The following is a 22,525-nucleotide window of genomic DNA, read 5'->3' as shown; positions in this document are numbered from 1 at the left end:
CCCTGGCACACTTTAATAAATTATGCAGCTTTCTAAGGCCGGGGGGGGGGGGCAGATTAACAGTGTATTTTGCTGTATGTATACATAGGCAAACTACACAAACTAATTTTTTATAGAAACAGAACAATATATTAAAAAGTTGTTTACTGCAGTATACTTTAAATGTCGCACTCACTCAAATATTAAAATTACAGTTTATATTTTCAGCATCATGAATATACTGTACAGAAAAATTAGCACTGATGAATCACAACTAAGAATTCTTCAAAACTTTATTTATTGAAACATTCAAATGTATCAATGTCAAAATGAGAGTTAAATGCCAGCGAAGTCAGAACATGTCACAGCTCTTTTGAACTGGTAGCACCATTTCTGCTGAAGTCATATCCTACACTATGGTTTCTGGGTGTGTAAAAACTACAACATTATAAAACATAGCATTCCAATAGTAACAAAAAGCTTTTCCAAGCAGTTTAAAAATACCATATGAAGAAAATGTTTTAAAATGCAGTTACGCATTATTAGTTTTTTAAGTAAAATTGTTCATTTCTCTCATAAATCTATTTCCCATGGTTACAGGAGAAGTGTTTGAAAAGAGCTTTTGGCATCCCTTTATAAAGAAGTTAAAAACCATTTAGTACACTATAGTACAATCACTATACTATAAAAAACAAGACTCAGCTTATAAAACCTAGTCTATAAAAGTACTAAATTGGCTACAAAACGAAGCATTGTCAAGTTCCTTTGGCCACATGCAGCCAATACGACAAACTGCTAAACTCACTGCTTTTTATCACAGCACAAATGATTTGAACACAAAACAGAAAGATAAGGAAATGTATTAAGTCAGATCTGAAGTTTTCTACTTCTTACGTAACTCCACTACAAATGATATTTGTGTCCATAGTACACATAAAGTGCTAAAAGTGCAAAGAACAGAACTTTTCTTTCCTTATATTCTTGTGGTTATTTGTATATGATATGTTAGTTTGATTTTTTTTTAAATGCTTCTAGATTCTAGGTTTGACACAAAGAGCCTGTAGTGCATGCAAAATGCTTTCTGTGTGGACTAACCTGTAATGGTCATTTACAACAAAGGTGGGAACCTTTTGGGTCCTTACATTATTGATAATGGCAACTAACGTGGACCATGACTGATTGGAAATGCAGGGTAAAACATCTAGATTGTTTCTGACAACATCAGTGACTTTAAAAAAGACACTACATGTTGGTGTACATATTTTTCATATGTTCAAACCAAACATAAACTGCCATGTGACATTATTGTATGAGCAGTCTTCACAGAGTCTAATTTGTGTATAAAGCAGTTCCTGTGTTGTAGGTAAAGGTCAAGTGTTCTCAAGTTTTGTGAACAAAAAGCAAAAAAGCAGTTGGATACATGTAACACTTTTCTGCGTACAATTCATCCAGAGGACACGTCAGGAAAAACCATGATTTGTTGAGTGAATAAATGCTTTTGGTAATGTTTGTTTACTTCAGTGTGGAAATCTCTGCAGTGGAACAACAAGGAACCAAAATGAATTCATTCAGTTCTTCAAGCAATATCCATTTGACAGCAGCTAACAAACAAATCAAGTTTAGCACAAAAAAAAGTTTGTGATAAAATTGCTGACAGACATTGTACATTTATGACTTCTTAACTCAATCTAGAATGAATTTTGGTAAAAATAAAACCATTTTAAGCTGTATTCATTTGCACTTAGGCACACAAGGATTTACAGTATCAACCTTCTTCAAAAGGCAGATCTTTTGACAAAACAAAATGCAATGTTTAACTTCTCCTTTAATATGGTCTTCTGCGACAGGCATCATAATAGTTGGTGCTATTAAAGGGAGAAAACATGTCCTTCTTAACAAAGTGGACAAACTTCTCTAAAGGGCACATGAGCTTGCCATAATGTTTGTTATAATCCCGGCAGAAAGAAGTCTGGAATGTGACATCAACACCATTATAAAGGATACGAATATAGTGTTCTTTATTTTTCTTTCCATCCGTCCATAATTCAAAGAGCAGTCTAGCTGCAAATCTTGGAAACCTGGCCTCAGTAATACCTAAGGCGCTAAGAACAGGTGACAAGGTGACATCATGAGCAGAATAAAGGGCAAATAATTCTTCTTTTTTGCCATCTGCAATGCGTTGCATTCGACTGACAGTCTGGTTAAGGAGAGGATGAGTTGCCAGCAGTGCATAAAAGTAATAATATTTCTTCAACTGCCTCTCTTTTTCATCTTCAAGCTGATGTGTCTTGATTACTTTAAAGTGCTCGATGTCAATGCAGCCATTCTTAGTACATGGGAAACTGACATTATGACAAAAATGACACAGCATAGAATCTATAGGGTTAGAAGCTCTTAACTGCCTTGTAGGTATGCCAACTATTCTTGCCATATCTGTGTATGTTTTCTCCAAATGTATGTTTTTCACCCGGAGGCTATACTGTCGACGCTGTTCCTCCTCTAAGTAATGGTTTCTTATTGGGCAATCACAATTTCCAGAACAAAAAATTGTGCTCCATTGGTTCCTGAAGTTAATTTTTTTCCAGTCAAACTCTGGCAGGAAAGAATAGAGTAATGCCAGTCCACTCTGTAGCGTTCGACTCTTTCCAGTAGTCTCCAAATACAAATGTTTAGTTGTCCAGTCACTTGGTATCAGGTTATGCTTCTTTATATAAATATTTCGTAGCAGTTGTCCATTTTGCAAGTGTTGTACAATTCCTTAAAAAGAGAAAAAAAGATAATCATTCTCCCATAACAGCATCTCAAAAGTACATTTTCCCACAATTAGGATAATTAGAACTTATTAAACTCAAGTTCAAGATATAAAAAAAATAGTTTCTGGCTAAGTTCTGATCTTACATAGGATGACACAGAAGAATCCACTGCAAAATATATATTAAGGAAGATGTCAGCATTCTGTACTGCTCAACGGAGAAGGGAAACTTAACAGCTGCTTCTGTAACTTTATGATAAACAGCTTAGGCATGAATACTATCTTAAGAGGTATTAAACAAGGAAGTCAGTTTGACAAGCCAGGAAACATACAATGAACTTGATCCGTCAGAGTTGATCAGCTCTCAGATATGACAGCTCAATTTAGTTTCTAAGAAGCAACTCTGTTGATATGGTGTGATCCAGGAAAATAGACAATATCATAGAAATGACACGCTGAAATCCTCAGTAAAGATGACACATTTTCAATACCAACTGTATTGTCAAAAAAAATAAATTAGGGCCAAAACTGTACATAACACAAGATAACCATACTGACTGTTCTTTTTCCCTCGCTCTTTTTAAAAAACTTTAAACGCAGTAAGGCTAGCACTGACAGTTTCTGTTTTTTATTCTGGAGACAATAAAGAAATTAGTGGGACCATATGAAACATTTGGAGTTTCATGCTCTGGATATTCCTCCAAATTTGGGACATGATGATTAAAGTTTTGCAACCAATTTAACCAAATCCTAAATAACGAAGAGTATTGAGCTGATTTGGACCAGCTCTGTATCAGAGTACATTTGCATTTACATTCCTATCATCATATAAGGAAAATGCCAAGATGAAGTGATTCATGGGAGATGATGTTAACTGACAGCTTGAACAGTCAATGGGGGACATTTTTTTTTCATCAGTCTAGGGGGCCAAGATTCTCCTCAGCAATCATAATACTTTGAGGAGGGATAGTGTGAGATCTCTAAATTATATCTTTAGCTATTTCTTCTGGCATTCTTTAGATTGTTTTCTTATTCCTTTAGTGCCAGACTAAGAAAGAATAATGGTAAAGTGTGGGTAGTTTTTAACTGTTATTAGAGTTGGCCACTCTTTTCAATTTCCTTGCGTGATGTTGAAACTAACATAATTTAATCTTCTGTTTGCCTTTGTCGCTATGGTTAATTTAGCTGTTAATGAGTCTGTATGTATTTAATTGGTGGGATTTATTTTCTCCCCCCCCCCTCCCAATTTGCCCCAAGTTATCTTTGGTGTCAGAAGGAAGGAAGACTGAGAAAACAGAAAAAAAATGTTGTCTGGGACCACTTTGAAGAACAGATCACAAGATAATTATCTGTCTACCCTGTAGGCAGGAATATACTACCAGGACATTATAGAGCCAGCAGTTTGGTCCAATTAGGGATAAGTTTCTCTCAATTATTCATTCCCACAAAGGGGAAGAAGTAATTTAAACAATTCTCACCTTCCTGCACAAATGTCTTTGAAAACTGTGCAGTTTTAGAAGATGTCTCATAGTAGGGAGAAAGATTTCCTGTCAATTCACCTCTTTCCTTGTCTCCACTGGTGCTAAACCATGTAGGGAGTAGGGAAGTGAAGGGGCTTGCCCACTGCTAGCTAACCAGCTCCTCTTGTCCAGAACCACATATGGCAGGATAGAAGGAAAGTGTCAGGAGCAAATGGAGGAGACCTGTCCACCTCTGGTTAGCCCAGTCTTCCCACCCGCTTTCCAGCCAATATAGAAATCACTGGCAGGAGAGGTTGGGACAACAGCTTGCCTATCACAGGAAGAAAGGGTACACCCTACTCCCGTAGCTCTCTCTGCCACTGTCTTGATTGCTTTGAAAGCGAGGATTAGGAAATGCTGGTTGAAGGGTCAGAGGTAGAACTGGAGCTCAACAGTGTCCAGCAGTTCCAGCAGTAGCTACTACTTCTCAGCCTGCAGAACAAGTTAAGCAAGTTCCTCTAAGTAGACTGTGGAAGAGTTAAATGTTCCAGCTTTTGTGGGCCTGTGAAGAGAGAGGTCTCAGCTGCACAGGTCCTCGAGATTAGCTGAGAAATGAGCCAGCAACAGTAACACCGGAGAATTTAGGATTTCAGGAGCTCAAATGTGGCAGCTTGTTGTTGACTGCAATGTCAACGCATAATGCTACAACCATGGGCTCTTGCTATTTGTATTCATGATCCCTGAACTTACCTTTGGATTTGGACTACCAGATTCTGATTTATCCCTGGGCTCCGAACTCTTTTGTATTCAGCTCCTGGCCTTGAAGTAAACACTTGGCTGCTCTGTTGGTTTACTCTCTGCCGGTAATTGGGGTTGAGATTTCTTATAAACACCTCCTAGGTGATTTGAGAAATTTAATTCCATCTTCAGTTTCTACCATGTCTCCAAATTTGATGTGGATGTCTGAGCTTTTTTAATTTACACCTATTTTTTGTTTGCCAATGCAAGTCATGAGGAAGCACTGATGATCTAGATTCTTGAATCTCAATCCTGATCTGGGGCCTGGCCTGGACCAGATCCTGATTGATTCAGACCAAATCAGGCTCAATTCTGAATTGCTGAATTGAGCTTTGAAGCAAAGGCTGCATGCACAGCCCTAATTGCTATCACAACCAGGAAAGAACCAGCATGCCCTCTAGCTAAATAACTTCTAAACACTTAGCAATCACTTAAAAAGGCCCAATTAAGAGAGAACCAAAGATCCCCTTGGCAGACTGATTTTGCTGAAAATGAAAATAGAATAGCTGTATACACACCTGTCTGCGTAAGTTCTCCCATTTCACACTGTGAATGGCTGGGGTAACGAGGCATGATGCTAAGAGTACCATCCATTTGTGCTTCTGCTCCTTTAGACATATGGTTGATAAAAGCTTCAAGCTGAGGATGAGAAGGTTTTCTAAACAGACAAAACAAAAAGAAAAAAACACACATACAGCCCTTTTAAGTGCATTTTAAAAGTTGCAAAGATTAGAGTGCTCTAATTATGTCTATTTACATAATTTCATAATGAAGGCACATTTCTTGCTGAGAAAAAGTCTGATCTCAAAGAAGTGGAATCTGTAGCCATGTAAATGGACATGCATAGCTGAAAGAAGCATATGGGCGGAAATGGAAGAGCAAAATATATGAGCTAAAAATATAGCAGACAATCCTAAGGACAATTGTTACATGTTTTTTTTCTGTAATTGTTACATATTTTTTCTGTAATCTGGGTTGAAATCTTTCAGATTATCAATTTTGTGGGCAGGGCATTGCTAACCTTCAATAAATCTCTGTAAAACAAAATAATTTCATGTCTGATAGAAAAGATGGCAGTGTTAGTGATAGAGTTCACCTTGAATCAAAGTTTGATAATTAACTACTGGAGGATTGTGTGTTGCACACACAATAGTAGTGCTACCTTTGGAATAGTCATTAATATAAACGGATCTAACAAGTGCCAATCATTTTAATGTTTCTACAGTTTCTACAGGACTAATGCTGGATTTAGCTCAATAGCTCTGAACTGTTTCATCTGATGGTGGTTGGACAGGAAGTATCATTTTAGAAAATCCATTCTGACTAAAGAAGGTATCATTTTTGTATACCTTGAGCTGGATTTTTTTACATTTTGCTATGAAATAAAACTTAAGCACAGAAGAAATGATGAAAAATAAAGGGCCACTATTAGAAAATTATCAGAATAGTGATTCTGGCAGAACAAAACCAAAGAATACCATCTCATCAGTTTCCTATGATGTTCACTTTCAGTTCATACTCAGTTGAGTTTCCTTGCAATACTGGGAATGGAAAAAATGGCAGACAATAGAATTTTTAATAACATCTGTTAATTCAGGACTGGGAAGGGCAGCTATAAAGGAATTAGACAAGATCCTTAAGTATAAAATTATAGCATACTACAGTCATGCTATCACATTTCCCATTTATATGTATGGTTACAATAGCTGGACAGTTTTATTATTTCATGTCAAAAGCATTGCATAAATAAATATGTTTAAAAACAGATCAAATAAAGTGATCACAAGCAGCTAAATAGTTTTAGACCAAAAACTGGCAAGAAAGAAAGATCAATCAGTATTATGAATATAACAAATTTGTTTCATTGTATATTACTGCTTGTTGCATCCTTTATAAGTTGGAAACAAGTATATGTTTGTGATCACTTTATTATTATAATAGTGGATTATTGTTCTGCTGATTCAAGGGACTCCACTGTCTTTATATTTACCATCACTTGTGGGCCATGCCTCTATCAAACTATCTATTAATCTATTTATAAAATTATAAATTATTCTAAATTATAAAATTATACCTTAAAAATTAAATGGAAATTCCAAAGTCTGTGTGGCACGGGCAGCAGCCTGCGAGCAGACAGGTTTACTGGCTTTAGCTCAGCCAGAAAAAAAAATAGAGAGAAAGAAGCAGACCCCTGGCAGCTTGGAAAAGCAACAGGAGCTGGGTTAAGTGGGTGGACTGGGTCAGCCATCCTTTGCAGCTTTGGGCCCAACCAAATGATTACACAGACCTTATGCCCTCTTGGAAAATTCATGCCAAAATCACCATGGGCAGAAAATCACCCAAATTTTAAGGTAAATACCTGAGAGGCAAAAGCATAAGAATTAGAACCCTATTATTCACTGGGATGGGGAAGGAGAGGGAGGAAGATGGGAAAGACCTAGTTCAAAAATAGCAACCTGCCTACTACCTCCCAAGTGCTGCCAATTCAATAGTTCCCCTTCATCCCTGTGCCAATCCTGCAACCACAATAAACCAGGCAAAACAAAACCAAGAAAAGAATGGCCACATATTCTGTGGAGCGATGCAGCAGTCTCCCTGATCCAGCCTTGGAAAGAGCAGAAAGAGGGCTAGGAGGTGACAGCCAGGGCTTATAAAACCTCTGGTCTCTCCTCACCCAATGACCTGCCTCAGCAGATACATGCATCAGGCATTTCAACCCTTTTCTCTACCCAGAGAGGCCATCAAAGGTGCTCCCTCACCCACAGCTATGGTGGTCTTGGGCGCAAATTATTTTGCTTTGATTGCTGCTCTAATCCTGCATAGTGGATTTGGAACTTATCCAATGTTCATATCATCAACTCCTGAGGTCTTTTTTGTGTATTGTAATTTTTTAAATCTTTGCCTGAGATTTGGTTTTTGTGAGGATTGTTAAAGACACCAGATCTAGGTCAGTACTTCATGAGTATTTGGATGAGAGACAAAGGGTCAGACGAAATGGTTTCAGGGATCACATGCAGCCCCCAACAGGATAATCCTACTCCTGTCATAGAGAAAGTAAAAACTGAACTATTTATAGAGCCAAGATGATGAAACTGAGAGTGCTATACTTCAGCCATATCAGACAGAACTTTCCAGGAAAGGTAATCATGCTTTGTGAGATAGAAGACAAAAGGAAAAGAGCAAGACTGAATTTCAGATGGAGAGATCCAATCAAAGAAGCCACAGCCCCAAATCTGTAAGATCTGAATAGGTCAGTTGATCACAGGGTGATTTGGAGCTCTTTCAACAACAAAACATATATACAGATATGTCAATACTTCATTTTATGTGGTATATTTATCTAGTATGTCTTTAGATTAAGGTATACCCCACATATTATCAAAGCTGTTAGGGGAGCTTTGATGTACATGTTTTAAAAGTAAAAAAAAATACAGATCTGAGTCTGTATCTCAATTTCTAATTCCATCTCCAGGATAGTAAAAAAAATTTGGCATAAAATTCTGTATTCCTTTGAGTCTCAAGATATTTAATGAAACTGAGTTAGATCTAAACTAAATTTCAGTCACACAGAATCAATGAGAAAAGTTAGTTATTGAGCCAATATACAACATATAGAAATTTGTATCCATTTAAATGCATTCACCATCTCTAAAGCAGCTTGAAATACCATTAGTTAAAATTAATCTCAAAACATGACAAATATTAAAGACATTGACTTTCATTCAGAGTTCTATAAGAGTTTTGTTGTTGTTTGAAAGAATGAACACACAACTGAGTATTTGTTTTTATTTTCAGGTCCCTGTTAAACTAAAAAGTAAATTTTAAACTGAGAATGGGTTAAGGCTTTGCCTGGGAAAAATCAGAACACTGGTTACTAGAGTGAAAATTGCAACAGTAGCACATGACACAAAGCTTATTTGTATCAGTTTTTCTGAACAGGTTTTCTAGTGCACTTTCTGAGTCCCCAAAAGATCATTCCAATGAGCTACCCAGAAAAAGCACTGGGTTAATAGGGGTGCAGCAAACACACCCTACACATACACATCATTTGCATGTAGAAGTACATTCCGGCAATGTTAACAATATAATTGGATCAAATACATAGTTATTAATGGATTGGAATGTCCGACACTTTTTGAGACATACTTATGGAGGTATGTTTTAATATGTGTATTTTACAATTTTTTAAAAATGATTATGTGTTTGGGTTGCTGTGAGTTTTCCGGACTGTATGGCCATGTTTCAGAAGCTTTCGCCCACATATGTGGCAGTCATCCTCAGAGGTTGCGAGGTATGTTGGAAACTGTTGGATTATGTGTTTATGTTTTAGTAATGCTGGAGCCTGCCTTGAGCCATAAGGAGAGGCAGGCAAGAAATAAAACTATTGTTTTTATTACATACCTTTATTCCAACAGATATATCTCATTTCATTCTGAATAACTCCTTAGATTTCACAACTTCCCAAGTTAAGTATGTGACCTACATTATTAACATTACAAAAATATCTATTTTATATCGCTAAAGTTGCACATTATGAATGGGCATAAGAGCACACAATTCCTCTAGCATTTCATTTCTTAGTCAGAGCCCTGTAATATTTCCAATGGCTACCTCACATCATGATTTTTATGGAAAGTGCCCATGGCAAGCCATAGCTACTGTCCCTTGAACACAAAAAAAGTTTAGTTTTTTAAATGTTTTAGAAGCACTACTGAAAATAAGGGCATAAGCCGCTCTGAGTCCCCTCGGGGAGAAGGGCGGGGTATAAATGCATGTAATAAATAAATAAATACCAGTACTATTCAGCATACACTGTTCTGCAGTCATGGTAAATATATAATCAGGACACTTTTTAAACCTTGCTTAAATAAGCATAATATGGTCTCCACATTCCAAGAGATAAGCTGTCAGTGTGACAATTCATGCTCAGAAATCAATTCTTAATTCTCTTGCTCAAAACATTTCTCACCGGATAAGTCCTTTTGAAATAGGTTTTCTGTCTCTCATCAATAATATAGTATAAGCTAAGAAATCTTTTCCCAATTACCAAACTTACTAAAGTGATGCCTTAAGTCTTCCAAACTACTGTTTATTAATATGCAAGAATAAAACATTTCACTTAAATAGTAGAAGTATTCATAGAAAACTATGTGGTGTTAAAGACACACCATCTTAAAAGCATGACCAGTTTACACATAGATAGCTAGAACACAACTGCATCTCAAATATGTTAATTGGCAGATTTGAACAAAATATAGGTCTACCATGAACAGATAATTACAACAACAAAATGTCAATGCTAGACATGTCACTAGTAATCACAACACACTAACTTGATTTTCATATTCTCCTTTCTTTCATAAAAACATCTATATATGTTGCTTGCCTCTTGCCAATAAAAGGGATATGATTGTATCCAACATGGTCACTGCACTCATGTAAGCAGCTTCCACATAAGATAGGAGTTACGCAATGCAACATGGCCACTGCTGTCATGTTTCAACTCATGTGTCATAAAATTCCCCTCTAGAAGTTTGAGAATCCCTTTGGAGCAGATTTTCATGGTTAACGAAGATAGACGAGAAAAGAGCTAAAATCTCAGTGCAGACCAAAGCAATATATGAGATGTGGCCTCAAACGTTATTTCATTCTTCCTATTAATATTCAAAACCTTGACCAAGATACACTGAAGTCTATTATCTGCTTTGAGATCAATCAATAATAAGATCCTTCTCTACTCATTGCAGTGTCTAGCAATTAATTCCAACTAGTGGTGGTTTGTTTCTACATTTTAGGAGGTGAAATCATCTTCAGAGATTAAAATAAAGTGTGCTTTTTTTTACAAATAATAATAATAATAATAATAATCATCATCATCATCATCATCTCCCCAAAGGGGCTCAGGGAGGTTTCCAACATAGGTAAAGAATTCAATTACCAACACAAAAATATACAACACAACCATAATAAAACATAAAACATAATTACTATTAAAACAAACATACCCACTTAGAATTAAAAACTAGTTTCACTACTACTCCATTGGGTGAAATTCAACTACCCTGTTTCCCCGAAAATAAGACAGCATCTTATATTAATTTTTGCTCCCAAAGATGCGCTAGGCCTTATTTTCAGGGGATATCTTATTCTTCCATTTTATTGTTCAACAAAAAAAATGAACATTTATTATATACTGTACAGTAGTTGTTATCACAAACCAGCATAACCAAACTGTGAATCCTATCAAGAATTTCTTGTTACTACCATTATTTCTATGTACAACAATCTATGGTGCATACATTTAACGATCCTCCATGTTCTGTTCTGTTTGGCGGACATGCTTCCAAACAAAACTTTGCTGGGTCCTACTTTTGGGGGAGGCCTTATATTTAGCAATTCAGCAAAACCTCTACTACGTCTTATTTTCTGGGGATGTCTTGTTTTCAGGGAAACAGGGTACCAAGCACTAAACAATGCAATGGAAGAATGTTCTTTAAACTATCAAAAATAGGCTTGTTTTGCATCCTCCATAAAGAGATGTTACATTGATCCAACACAATAATTGAAATATTGTGAAACTTGCAGATCTTAACATTTCTTTACGAGTCATTTCTTAAAAGACATGTTATTTTGTCTAATCCAGATTGAATGATTTAAACCACAAGAGGGTGCCACACTACCATCTCATGATGTGCTGGAGGCTTTAGAAATGTTTATCAATTTAATAAGACTACATCTTAAAGCACTTCTGAGCATCTTGTGGTTCGCTAAATATTGCTGAATTGTGACATCCCTCAGCACTGACATTGTAAATGGTGAATTCCAATCCAGCAACATCTGAATTGCCACAATTTCTCAATCTTGCTCAACAGCAAAGATACCAACATTAAATATTTACATGTGTATTTCAATTATTTGAATTGTAACATGGAAGCATAGCAAAGTGTTGCTACATTTTGCTCTATTCCACATTGCATTAGAATACCTATTATCACACTCTCAATTTCAGCCTTCAATCGAAACTGCATTGTGAGTACTTTTTGAGTCAGCATAATTTTTGGTGTATGCTTATAGAACATTTTCCTTGGAAATTTCTCACTTTGTTAAATGAGATTTGATTCAAGTTAATGTGCATGGAATTTCTGACTGTGTTCTTATTCAGAAAAAAGACCAATTTAATCAAGAAACAGAGTTAAAATTGCCATAAAGTGCTTCACAAGATTGCCATCTTGTACTTTCCTTCCAACATAATAATTGTCGACAATCTGAGTATACATGCTGTCTGCAGCTACTAAACTTCAAATTGTGTTATCCCATATATTTGTTGACAGTTACCACCTTACCAAATGTTTAAATGAGCCAAGACAGAATCATACTTCTCATACCAAAAAATCTGGGGAGAAGAACATGTTTCTACACATGCACACAACTAGTGCATTCATATATAGTAAGCAATAACCTAATTCTGTCAAAGTTCGTGTTCACTAACTTCTAAACAAATGTCAACATTATCATCCCACAAGAAAAAGGAAGGTACTTTCAAAATGAGTTAATGTACTTTATCTCAACTGCTATATCAATCCACAAAGTCTGGGTTACAAAAACTATAGTAAAGCATAAATTAAGCAATAATACAGTGGAAAATTAAAGTTCACCTTGGCCACTGCTTAGAAATGCGGGTGGGGGGGGGGGGGGGTTCAATTCAATATCTAAGTCATGATTCTACAGTTCTTAACATAGTATAAGAATTGCCATTCTGTACCGAGTGGAAAGCAGGGGTCAGAGCCATAGTCAGGAAAAAAATTCGGGAAGTGGCTTTGAATCCCTACCCCCCCCCCCCCTGGCTACAGCCCTGCCAGCGGTAGGAGTGGGAATCAAGTAAGGGATGTAGCCAATGGCATCTTCTGCAGAGATATGCCAGATTCTAGGAGAACGATGTGATTGGTTTGCATCAGATTATAGGGCATAGCCAGAAGCTTTTTCAGTCTCTCTTGTTCCCTACTAGCCACACAATGGTCATTAGGAGGACCTATCACAGCAAAACTTTGAGACTGGGAGAGGAGGTCCTTGAAGGAGATAGGAAATGATTTTTTTTGAAAAAAAAACACACACTGGCTGTATTATTGACATTTTCACCTATATCACTAACAAGATGCCAGCCCTGAAAGACTAAAAAAAAAAAATCAAAGCAATGTTAAAAACTCTAAAAACAACATAATAACTCTGCAGCTACTAGGCCTAACTTCAGAACAAAAGGTAAAAAACCCAAAACAGGACAGGTTTCTCCTCTACAACCTGTCATTATCATCATAGGCTAGCACTCGTGGCCAAGTATGATGGTCTTCTAGGGATAGTCTTGGCAGTGGGTTCGCAAGTTATTGTAGAGACCTATTATGGATCTGCATGATCTTTCGCAGTGATAGCATACATTTGCAAATGGATGACAGTCCCAACAAGGGTTTTCTTGGCATGCCTTCCTCTTTTTCGCCCTCTATTCATGCCTCTTCAAAATCCACAGTTAAAGAACTCAAGGCCATTGCTTCCCAGTTCTCAGTGTTTATGCCACATTTTTTCAGGTTAGCTTTAAGCTCATCTTTAAATGTCTGGCTCTCTGCTTTAAAAGTTTGAGTACCCCTGCCTTAGAGTCTCCATGAGTAGGAAATTATTTTGAAGGTGCATAACACCAACAAATTGAAGGCACCAGACAGAAAGGAAATAAGTCTATACTATATTATTAACAGTTTGATTGAAAATATGAGAATACAGCATCTTTTCAAATTCTATCCAAGTATGAGGGTAGACCACATTTTCTGAAAATTATATCTGAAGACTGCATTTCCAAGTGAAGAGGCTGTGGTGGAGCTCCAAGCCACACCCTGCATCCATTAACCGCAGCAAGTTCCACTACAGCTTGTGTGCCCTATTTGTCACTGGGCACATCCTGCAGCCATTAAGCACAACTCCTGCCAACTGCTATTACAGATGTGCCAGTAGCTCTGCTGCCACCACTCAATTATTCAGTCACCACTGATGTACTTAGTACAGGAAGAATTTAGTAAGACAGAAACAAGAGCTACACTTTCCAAATGGTTGGGTCAGAAGAACTATCCCTGAAGAAGTTTTGATCTAAAACACATTAGGCATATGCAGTTTGGTACTCTGGAAACAGTTTTATTCCCTTCCTTTCTTCTTTTTGTAACAGAGATCTCATTTCCCCGTATTCAATGTGTCATATCAGTGTCAACCATTTTGAAAAAATAGGATGGAGGCTATTAAAACTCCCACCCCTAAATTACAGAGCCAATCAATAAGTACATGATGTGAGAAATTGTGGGGAAGTATTGCTGGGTAGAACAATCAGTAAGGTCTTAAAGCTTGATGAGGTTGGATTTCTAAATAAACACTGCAGCATCACAGCACTACACCGGGAACTCCTCAAGCCTGACGGCTGGCACCCAATCTGTACATGCAGAATTTTCTTCCCAAGTCTATCTTCTACTTCAAAGAACACCTCAAGTTATTTATAACTGTATCAAATTGCTTAACTACAAAAATATGCATTTAAACTTCAACAGAAAACCACTCAGAAAGCCATTTTGATCCAATCAAATTTGTTTAAACAATGGTGAGTGTAATAGTCATCCCTTCCTTTGCTAATTTTCCACTCAAAATCATGAATTGGTCCCATTAACCATAAAACGTTGGAAGATTATTGTACTGTGTACTTGAATTAACTAAGCAAGATAATGGAGTGAGTGGCCCTCCAGAAGTAGTTAGCCTGCCATTACCTTCAATCCTAGGCAACACAGCCAAAATGAAGGATGCTACTCTCTACAAAAAGGTTTGAAGAAACAAATTTCCTGTCTCTGTTCTAAGGAAATTCTTCCACAACCTCACTCAGTTTCTTCATTTTAACTTAAACTGGGTTGTCGAGATCCATATTTGTATGCAATGATAATGAACAAGTTTAGTGTGTTCTTTAAAAAAATATCAATATCTCAATCTTTCATCCATTTACACAACCCTTGAGATACAGTATTTTGAGTTATTAAATATTGAGATATTAAATCTCAAGCTACGTTATGTAAAATGTTACAGCTGTATTAATTTGTGTATTCTTGACTTAGTTGCAGCCTCAAACATTTATAATTAAGACAAGTATCCTCAATATTTACAGTGGTAAAAGCATGCTGTTTATATGTCAGTCTAATAATGAAATCAGTAATAAAAACATGGACAGATATGAAAAAATTATATCTGAAGACTGTATAAAAAGATGTTGGAATTTATAGAAAACAGCCTGCATACAAGGCAAATTGTACTCAGTACAATAAATGAATAAATAAACTTTATTTGTATTCCTCCTTACCTCCCCGAGGTAATTCTTGGCAGATTCCAACAAAAAATGGCAAACATTCAATACCATAATACAATCATAAATACAAGTACAAATAACGAAACAACCAGATCCCAAAATAAACCAACTTCTAAGACAAAATTATATTATAAAACCATAAATTAAATAATAACATAACCTGTCAATTAATTTACATCTAACATAAAAATAAACATAAATTTATACAAACCACAATTAAAATTCATTTAATAGTCAATAAAATTAGTATGCAGCCAATAAAACCAACAGAACCAACAGAGTATAATATGATTTCCAGTCGGTGGTATATTAACTATATAGACTTCTAATCCTCTACCACTCCATATGCAAGTGAGCAAAGATGGGTTTTTAATTGGTTTTTAAAGGAAAAAGGGAGGGGGCACTTATATTTCTTTAGGGAGGGAGCTCCAGAGGTGGGGGGGCGATCACGGGGAGGGACTTTTCTCTCGCTCCCACCAGTCATACTTGAGAGTGTACTCTGAGAATTATTACTCACAAGAAAAAGGATGGTGAAGGAAAAATACAGATGGCAGCTCAAAGGGAATGGTATTTGGAGACTGTCTGGCCAATTACTTTTTACAATGACTTTTTCCTTTTGGAAAAAAAATAGATTAGCAATCTTGCTGTTGAACTGGCCAATTTACAGATGCCGCAGGAGACAGAGTATCCAGGCAACACTGTGAAAGTGGCTAGGACTGAACAGAATGAAAGAAATTATTCTGTTTAGTTTGATTAAATCTCCAGAGAAATTCTAGTATGGTAATTTCCATAAAATCATGGAAGAATAAAAAGAAGAGATTTAATATACAACTTGACCTTTCCTTAGTAACTATAAGCTAGGCATATGACTAGTGTGATAACAAAAATTTAAAACATTTATATAAAATAGTCTTATGTAATAAGACATAAGTGCATTTTTCGCAAAAGATATAATTTATGTTTTATTACAGGATAATTTTTGGTGATATGTTTATTTTTTTCTTTTCAGATAATTTCCAATACACTAAGGATTTAGAAGATGATCACATAAAAAACCTCCAACAGAATCTGCTACCAATTAGAGGCAACAGCTCTTTTTGAAAGTAAACTGCTAAGAGGCTGCTGCTCTATTTCCAATTTCTTCTCACATTTCTGCCTGCCTTTTCTGCTTTTCTGAATTAATGAAAGAAAGTGTACATTCATAGAAAACCAACTTTTTCCACTAGGGATTGATAATCTATTAATATAAAACCTGTATGTGTCCTTTCTGCATATTCTCATAATGAAATTCATCCCATTCTGTTTCTGAACTAGAGGGATTTTTCTTCTAATACATCTACACAGTTATATTCAAAATACTTAGATGGTGGTCTAAAAGATGGATTTGAATAAGTTTTATTTTGATTTCTGAAAGTCCATAACTGGTACATGTGGCTAAAAAGGATGCCTATATTAAGTAAATGGGAACCTTAGGAGTGTTTTTGTTCTATTCACCTCCCACCAGGAAGCCATGTACGATGATGAGAACCACACCATGGCTCACTACTGGGAAAGGGCTGGATGCATCTGCTTCATCATCCTTCTCACCATTCTCTCAGAATTCTTTAGTGTCTAAGGTGGGATGTGGGGGAGGGGATATTTGTGGTCATGACAATGGTGGCATAATTGTATATGTGAGTTACAAAATTCATGAGGGCACATGTTTGTAAACATTAAATACAGTGGGGAATATCAGCCACAATATATTATCCAAAAGTGGGAGCCCATCTATATATATAAAAGAGTGATGGCATCACGGCGACTCACAAAACAACAAAAGTACAGGCCCCCCCAACCTCGAATTTTGACAACACAACCCATCATCCATGCCTCCAGGTTGATACAACAAAAAGAAAAGAAAAACAAAGTCCTAATTAGAGGGAGAGCAATATTTTTTTTTATCCAATTGCTGCCAGTTTAGAGGGCTAATCTCTGCCCACTTCGTCTCCTAGCAACCCACTCCTAGCAAGCCAAGGGACAGCCAGGGTTCCGTTAGGGGACAGGCAGACTTAGGCTATCTAATTTGCACTGGATTATATAGCAGTGTAGACTCAAGGCCCTTCCAGCTATATAACCCATTTATAATCTTATATTATCTGCTTTGCACTGGATTATTTTGACTCCACACTGCCATATAATCCACTTCAGTGTGCATTTTATACAGCTGTGAAGAAGGGTCCTAATATAATCCAGTTCTAAGCAGATAATTTAAGATTATCAATATACAGTGGAGTCTCACTTATCCAACATAAACAGGCCGGCAGGATAAGTGAATATGTTGGATAATAATAAGGGATTAAGGAAAAGCCTATTAAACATCAAATTAGGTAATCATTATACAAATTAAGAACCAAAACATCATATTATACAACAAATTTGACAGAAAAAGTAGTTCCATGCACAGTAATGCTATGTAGTAATTACAGTAGAGTCTCACTTATCCAACACTCGCTTATCCAATGTTCTGGATTATCCAATGCATTTTTGTAGTCAATGTTTTCAATATATCGTGATATTTTGGTGCTAAATTCATAAATACAGTAATTACTACATAGCATTACTGTGTACTGAACTACTTTTTCTGTCAAATTTGTTGTCTAACATGATATTTTGGTGCTTCATTTGTAAAATCATAACCTAATTTGATGTTTAATAGGCTTTTCCTTAATGCCTCCTTATTATCCAACATATTCGCTTATCCAATATTCTGCCAGCCTGTTTATGTCACAATGAATTTAAAACACTGACTACAAAAACATTGATTATGAAAAGGCAGACTGCGTTGGATAATCCAGAACATTGTATACGTGAATGTTGGATAAGTGAGATTCTACTTTAATATGAAATAATTACTGGGATAGAATAATGCAGAACAATATACGGTAATCTCTAAAACCAGGACAGTAAATAAACAGGGCAATTCCACACAGGAAACAATCAGGGCCAGCTAACACCTCCCAACAAAGTATTCCCATCATCAAAGTCTGGCAAATCCTCTGTTTTCTCAGGGCCACAGACAGTAGAAGCACATAAAATATCGCAGAGAACACCACTCTGAAAACAAGGGAATTCCAGACAGGAAACAATCAGGGCCAGCTAACACCTCTCAACAAAAAATTCACTCAGGGAGGAAACAGCCAGGCTTTAAAGCTGCAAGGCCATTACATCCTAATAATTTTTCCTAATTGCAGCATTCATACTTGCCTCCCAACAGACAAAAAAAAACCAATCAGAAATATTGTATATTCACAACCTTTAGGAAATAATATCCCCTGATGGTGCAGCGTGTTAAAGCGCTGAGCTGCTGAACTTCTGGACCGAAAGGCCGCAGGTTTGAATTGGGGGAGCGGAGAGAGCCCCCACTGTTAGCCCCAGCTTCTGCCAACCCAGAAGTTCAAAAACATGCAAATGTGAGTGCATCAATAGGTACTGCTCCGGCGGGAAGGTAACGCCGCTCCATGCAGTCATCCCACATGACCTTGGAGGAGTCTACGGACAACGCCGGCTCTTCGGCTTAGAAATGGAGATGAGCACCAACCCCCAGAATCAGACATGACTGGGCTTAATGTCAGGGGAAAACTTTTACCCTTTACCTTAACTACCACCAATTCCTCAATACTTTATTTCCCATACCACCATACTTCGCCAGAGCAACGCGTGACCGGGCACAGCTAGTATATACCTAAAGTAGCCTCTCACTAATACATCTTGCCAAACTGTTCTTAAGGGGTTTGCTGGTGGACTGTGTGCATGAGAGAGGTGGAGGACAGCAGATAAGATGCTGTTGAATAATTTGTACACATACACAAATGCCTCTGAATCACAATTGTGTATTTAAAGATGATGACACAGTTAAGAGATGTCATCGTTGTTCATTACTATCTTTCAAAACAGTATCAAGAGTAATCATTTTGAAAGGCTAGCACTATGAAATTACCAGATGACAGTTTCATTTTTAGTCTGGGTTCCCCCATCCTTTTCCTTTCGGCTATTAAAATATTATTCCTTATGGAAATCAATGATGGCATTCTAAGTTATTGTAGCCATACAAGGCATTTGTTTATTTATTTCAAATATTTGCTGCATTTCAAATTAAAAACAGAACTAAATATTATGTATTTCAGTTATCCCCACACTCATTCCCACCCTTTCCCCTCAAAATCAAAGTAAATAAAATACTGTGACAGAAAATTAATTGTGCTGGTGAACAATGATAAAAACAAGTTTTCTCCATGGAAATCTACCTTGATTTGAAAATGCTAATTGAAATTTGACAGATGAAATCTCCAAGGACACTGTCTCTTTCTTTACCTACATTCTACGCTTTTCATATGCCACAATCCTTAATTCGCAAACCTCTAGAAAGACACCCTAAGCTATCCTGCTTGCCCATTAGAAGTCCATAGGGCTGCAGCATAATCTGCGTAATTAATGAACTCCATCTGTGGAATACTAAATGAAACAGAGAAGGGAACTGAATACAAATGAGATACTTATCATAAAACAAAATCCAAATAGCTTAAACAAATAAGAATTTCAATAAGAAAACAATTAAATCTTAAATACTTGCCAATCTATTTCCAAAATGCATGACGGGTCTTCTCATATTTATGTTCTCATTAGAAACAACTATATTTCCATAAAAATCTATCAATGCCAACTAACTTTCCTGAATTACAAAAGTGTGGTTGTTGTATGTCTTTTGGGCTGTGTGGTCATGTTCCAGAAGTATTCTCTCCTGACATTTCGCCCACCTCTATGGCAGGCATCCTCAGAGGTTGTGAGGCATGGATAAACTAGGCAAGGAAGGAAAAAATATATATCTGTGGAGAGTCCAGGGTGTGACAAGAGTCCTTTGTCAGTTGGAAGCCAGCATTAATGTTTGACAAAGGAGTCTTGTCACACCCTGGACTCTTCACAGATATATATATTTTTCCTTCCTTGCCTAGTTTATCCATGCCTCACAACCTCTGAGGATGCCTGCCATAGATGTGGGCGAAACGTCAGGAAAGAATAGTTCTGGAACATGGCCACACAGCCCGAAAGACATACAACAATCCTGTGATCCCGGCCATGAAAGCCTTTGACAACACACAGAAGTGTATTTGTGGAAATATGCACACATGTAAGATCTCATACATATGCATTTGCATATATATTTCTCTTTCACACATGAACAGCTACCTACACCCTTTACATGAACAAAATGCACATTTTATTGGTACTTTCCCTTCTTAATATATTCCCACAAACACAACACACACACAGAGAGACACAGAGAACTGGCTATTAATTGTAAATTATTTTTCTGCCCAAGTATCTCTATTAGCAGGAAACGTTGAATGCAATTTACAGTTTCTAGTCCTTGTATAGATAAAATATTACACTTTTGTCCATCAGATATCAAAAGCCTTCAGGACAACCCTCATTTACTGAAAATTGCACCAGTGCTTCGGATTTTCTGTTTGCTTCTAAGAATTCTAGCTTTCAACTACAAAGAACTATAAAGACCAGTAGTTTCACTTTTTCCTTAAAGTGGTATAGATGTTTTTGCTTATTTGCCAGCATATTCCTTACAACTCTCAAAAGCATCTTCCACGCATGATTTAAAGAATGAAAATAGATGCTTTGGAGATTGCTTCAGTTTATAAAATTATTGGTTAACCATGCTTAAGCTACAGATCTCAAGGTAGGTTACAAAGTGAAACCAAAAACACATGAAAAGATTTCATCGAAATTCATAAGAGCAATACAGTTAATAATACTAGAAGAAAAGAGGAAAAAATAATGACTGTGCCAAATGAGCCTTTCTGTGAGGGCAACTCAAAAGACACAATGTGCTCAGAAACCAGGCAATTTTCTCTTCAGATGTTGGGACATATCAGGCTGTCCTTGTTAGGTATGCACCCACAGCATCAAAGAAGAATTTAAATTAGATGACACAATAAATTGTGGCATGTTCTTGGTGGTATGGGGATACCAAGTCACCTTGTCTGTCTCCTGAGAAATCTGTATAAAGACCAAGCAGCCAAAGTAAGAACAGACCACGGAACAACAGACTGGTTCAAGATTGGGAAATGAGTATGGCATTGCTGTATACTTTCACCCTACCTATTCAACTTGTACGCAGAACACATCATGCGACGTGCAGGGCTTGACGAATCCAGGGCTGGAGTTAAAATTGCTGGAAGAAACATTAACAACCTTAGATATGCAGATGATACCACTCTGATGGCTGAAAGTGAGGAGGAGCTAAGGAGCCTTATCATCAAGATGAAAGAAAAAAGTGCAAAAGCTGGGTTGCAATTAAACATCAAGAAAACCAAGATTATAGCAGCCAGACTGATTGATAACTGACTAACAGAGGGAGAAAACATGGAGGCAGTGACAGACTAGGTGCAAAGATCACTGCAGATACAGACTGCAGCCAGGAAATCAGAAGATGTTTACTTCTTGGGAGGAGAGCAATGGCCAACCTTGATAAAATAGTGAAAAGCAGAGACATCACACTGGCAATGAAGGTCCACATAGTTAAAGCAATGGTATTCCCCGTAGTAACCTATGGATGCGAGACCTGGACTATAAGGAAGGCTGAGCGAAGGAAGACAGATTCTTTTGAACTTTGGTGTTGGAGGAAAATCCTGAAAGTGCCTTGGACCACAAGAAGATCCAACCAGTCCATACTCCAGGAAATAATGCCCGGCTGCTCACTGGAAGGAAGGATATTAGAGGCAAAGATGAAGTATTTTGGTCACATCATGGGAAGGCAGGAAATCTTGGAAAAGATCATGATGCTGGGGGAAATGGAAGGAAAAAGGAAGAGAAGCCAACCAAGGGCAAGATGGATGGATGGTATCCTTGAAGTGACTGGCTTGACCTTGAAGGAACTGGGGGTGGCGACGGCCGACAGGAAGCTCTGGTGCGGACTGGTTCATGAGGTCAAAAAGAGTCAGAAATGACTGAATGAATAAACAACAACACCTTTGTTCTCCTACATGCAGAGCTATTTTATTTTTGAAGACCTTTAAATAAATATACTTCTCTTGGATAAGTGCATCATCAAATGCCTTATTATCTAAACCAGTGTTTCTCAAACTGTGCTCTTCCAGGTGTTTTGGACCT

At 37.0% G+C, this 22,525-nt stretch overlaps 1 protein-coding gene across 3 annotated transcripts in view; it reads right to left on the bottom strand.

The window, feature by feature from the left end:
- Positions 1-254: 254 nt before the first annotated feature.
- The window catches only part of pxylp1 (2-phosphoxylose phosphatase 1), an 88,039-nt gene continuing 65,768 nt past the window's right edge, over positions 255-22,525 (bottom strand). For all 3 annotated transcript variants that reach the window (XM_008119637.3, XM_062976563.1, XM_008119640.3), the window contains 2 exons: positions 5,508-5,647; positions 255-2,736 (listed from right to left, as the gene is read on the bottom strand). In XM_008119637.3, coding sequence (XP_008117844.1) covers positions 1,805-2,736; positions 5,508-5,647 — 1,072 coding nt within the window. In that variant the 3' untranslated portion in view covers positions 255-1,804. The remainder of the gene's footprint in view (positions 2,737-5,507; positions 5,648-22,525) is intronic.

This window comes from Anolis carolinensis, chromosome 3, assembly GCF_035594765.1.
Source record: "Anolis carolinensis isolate JA03-04 chromosome 3, rAnoCar3.1.pri, whole genome shotgun sequence".
Classification (NCBI taxonomy): Eukaryota; Metazoa; Chordata; class Lepidosauria; order Squamata; family Dactyloidae; genus Anolis; species Anolis carolinensis.
This window is presented reverse-complemented; position numbering and strand designations above follow the sequence as displayed.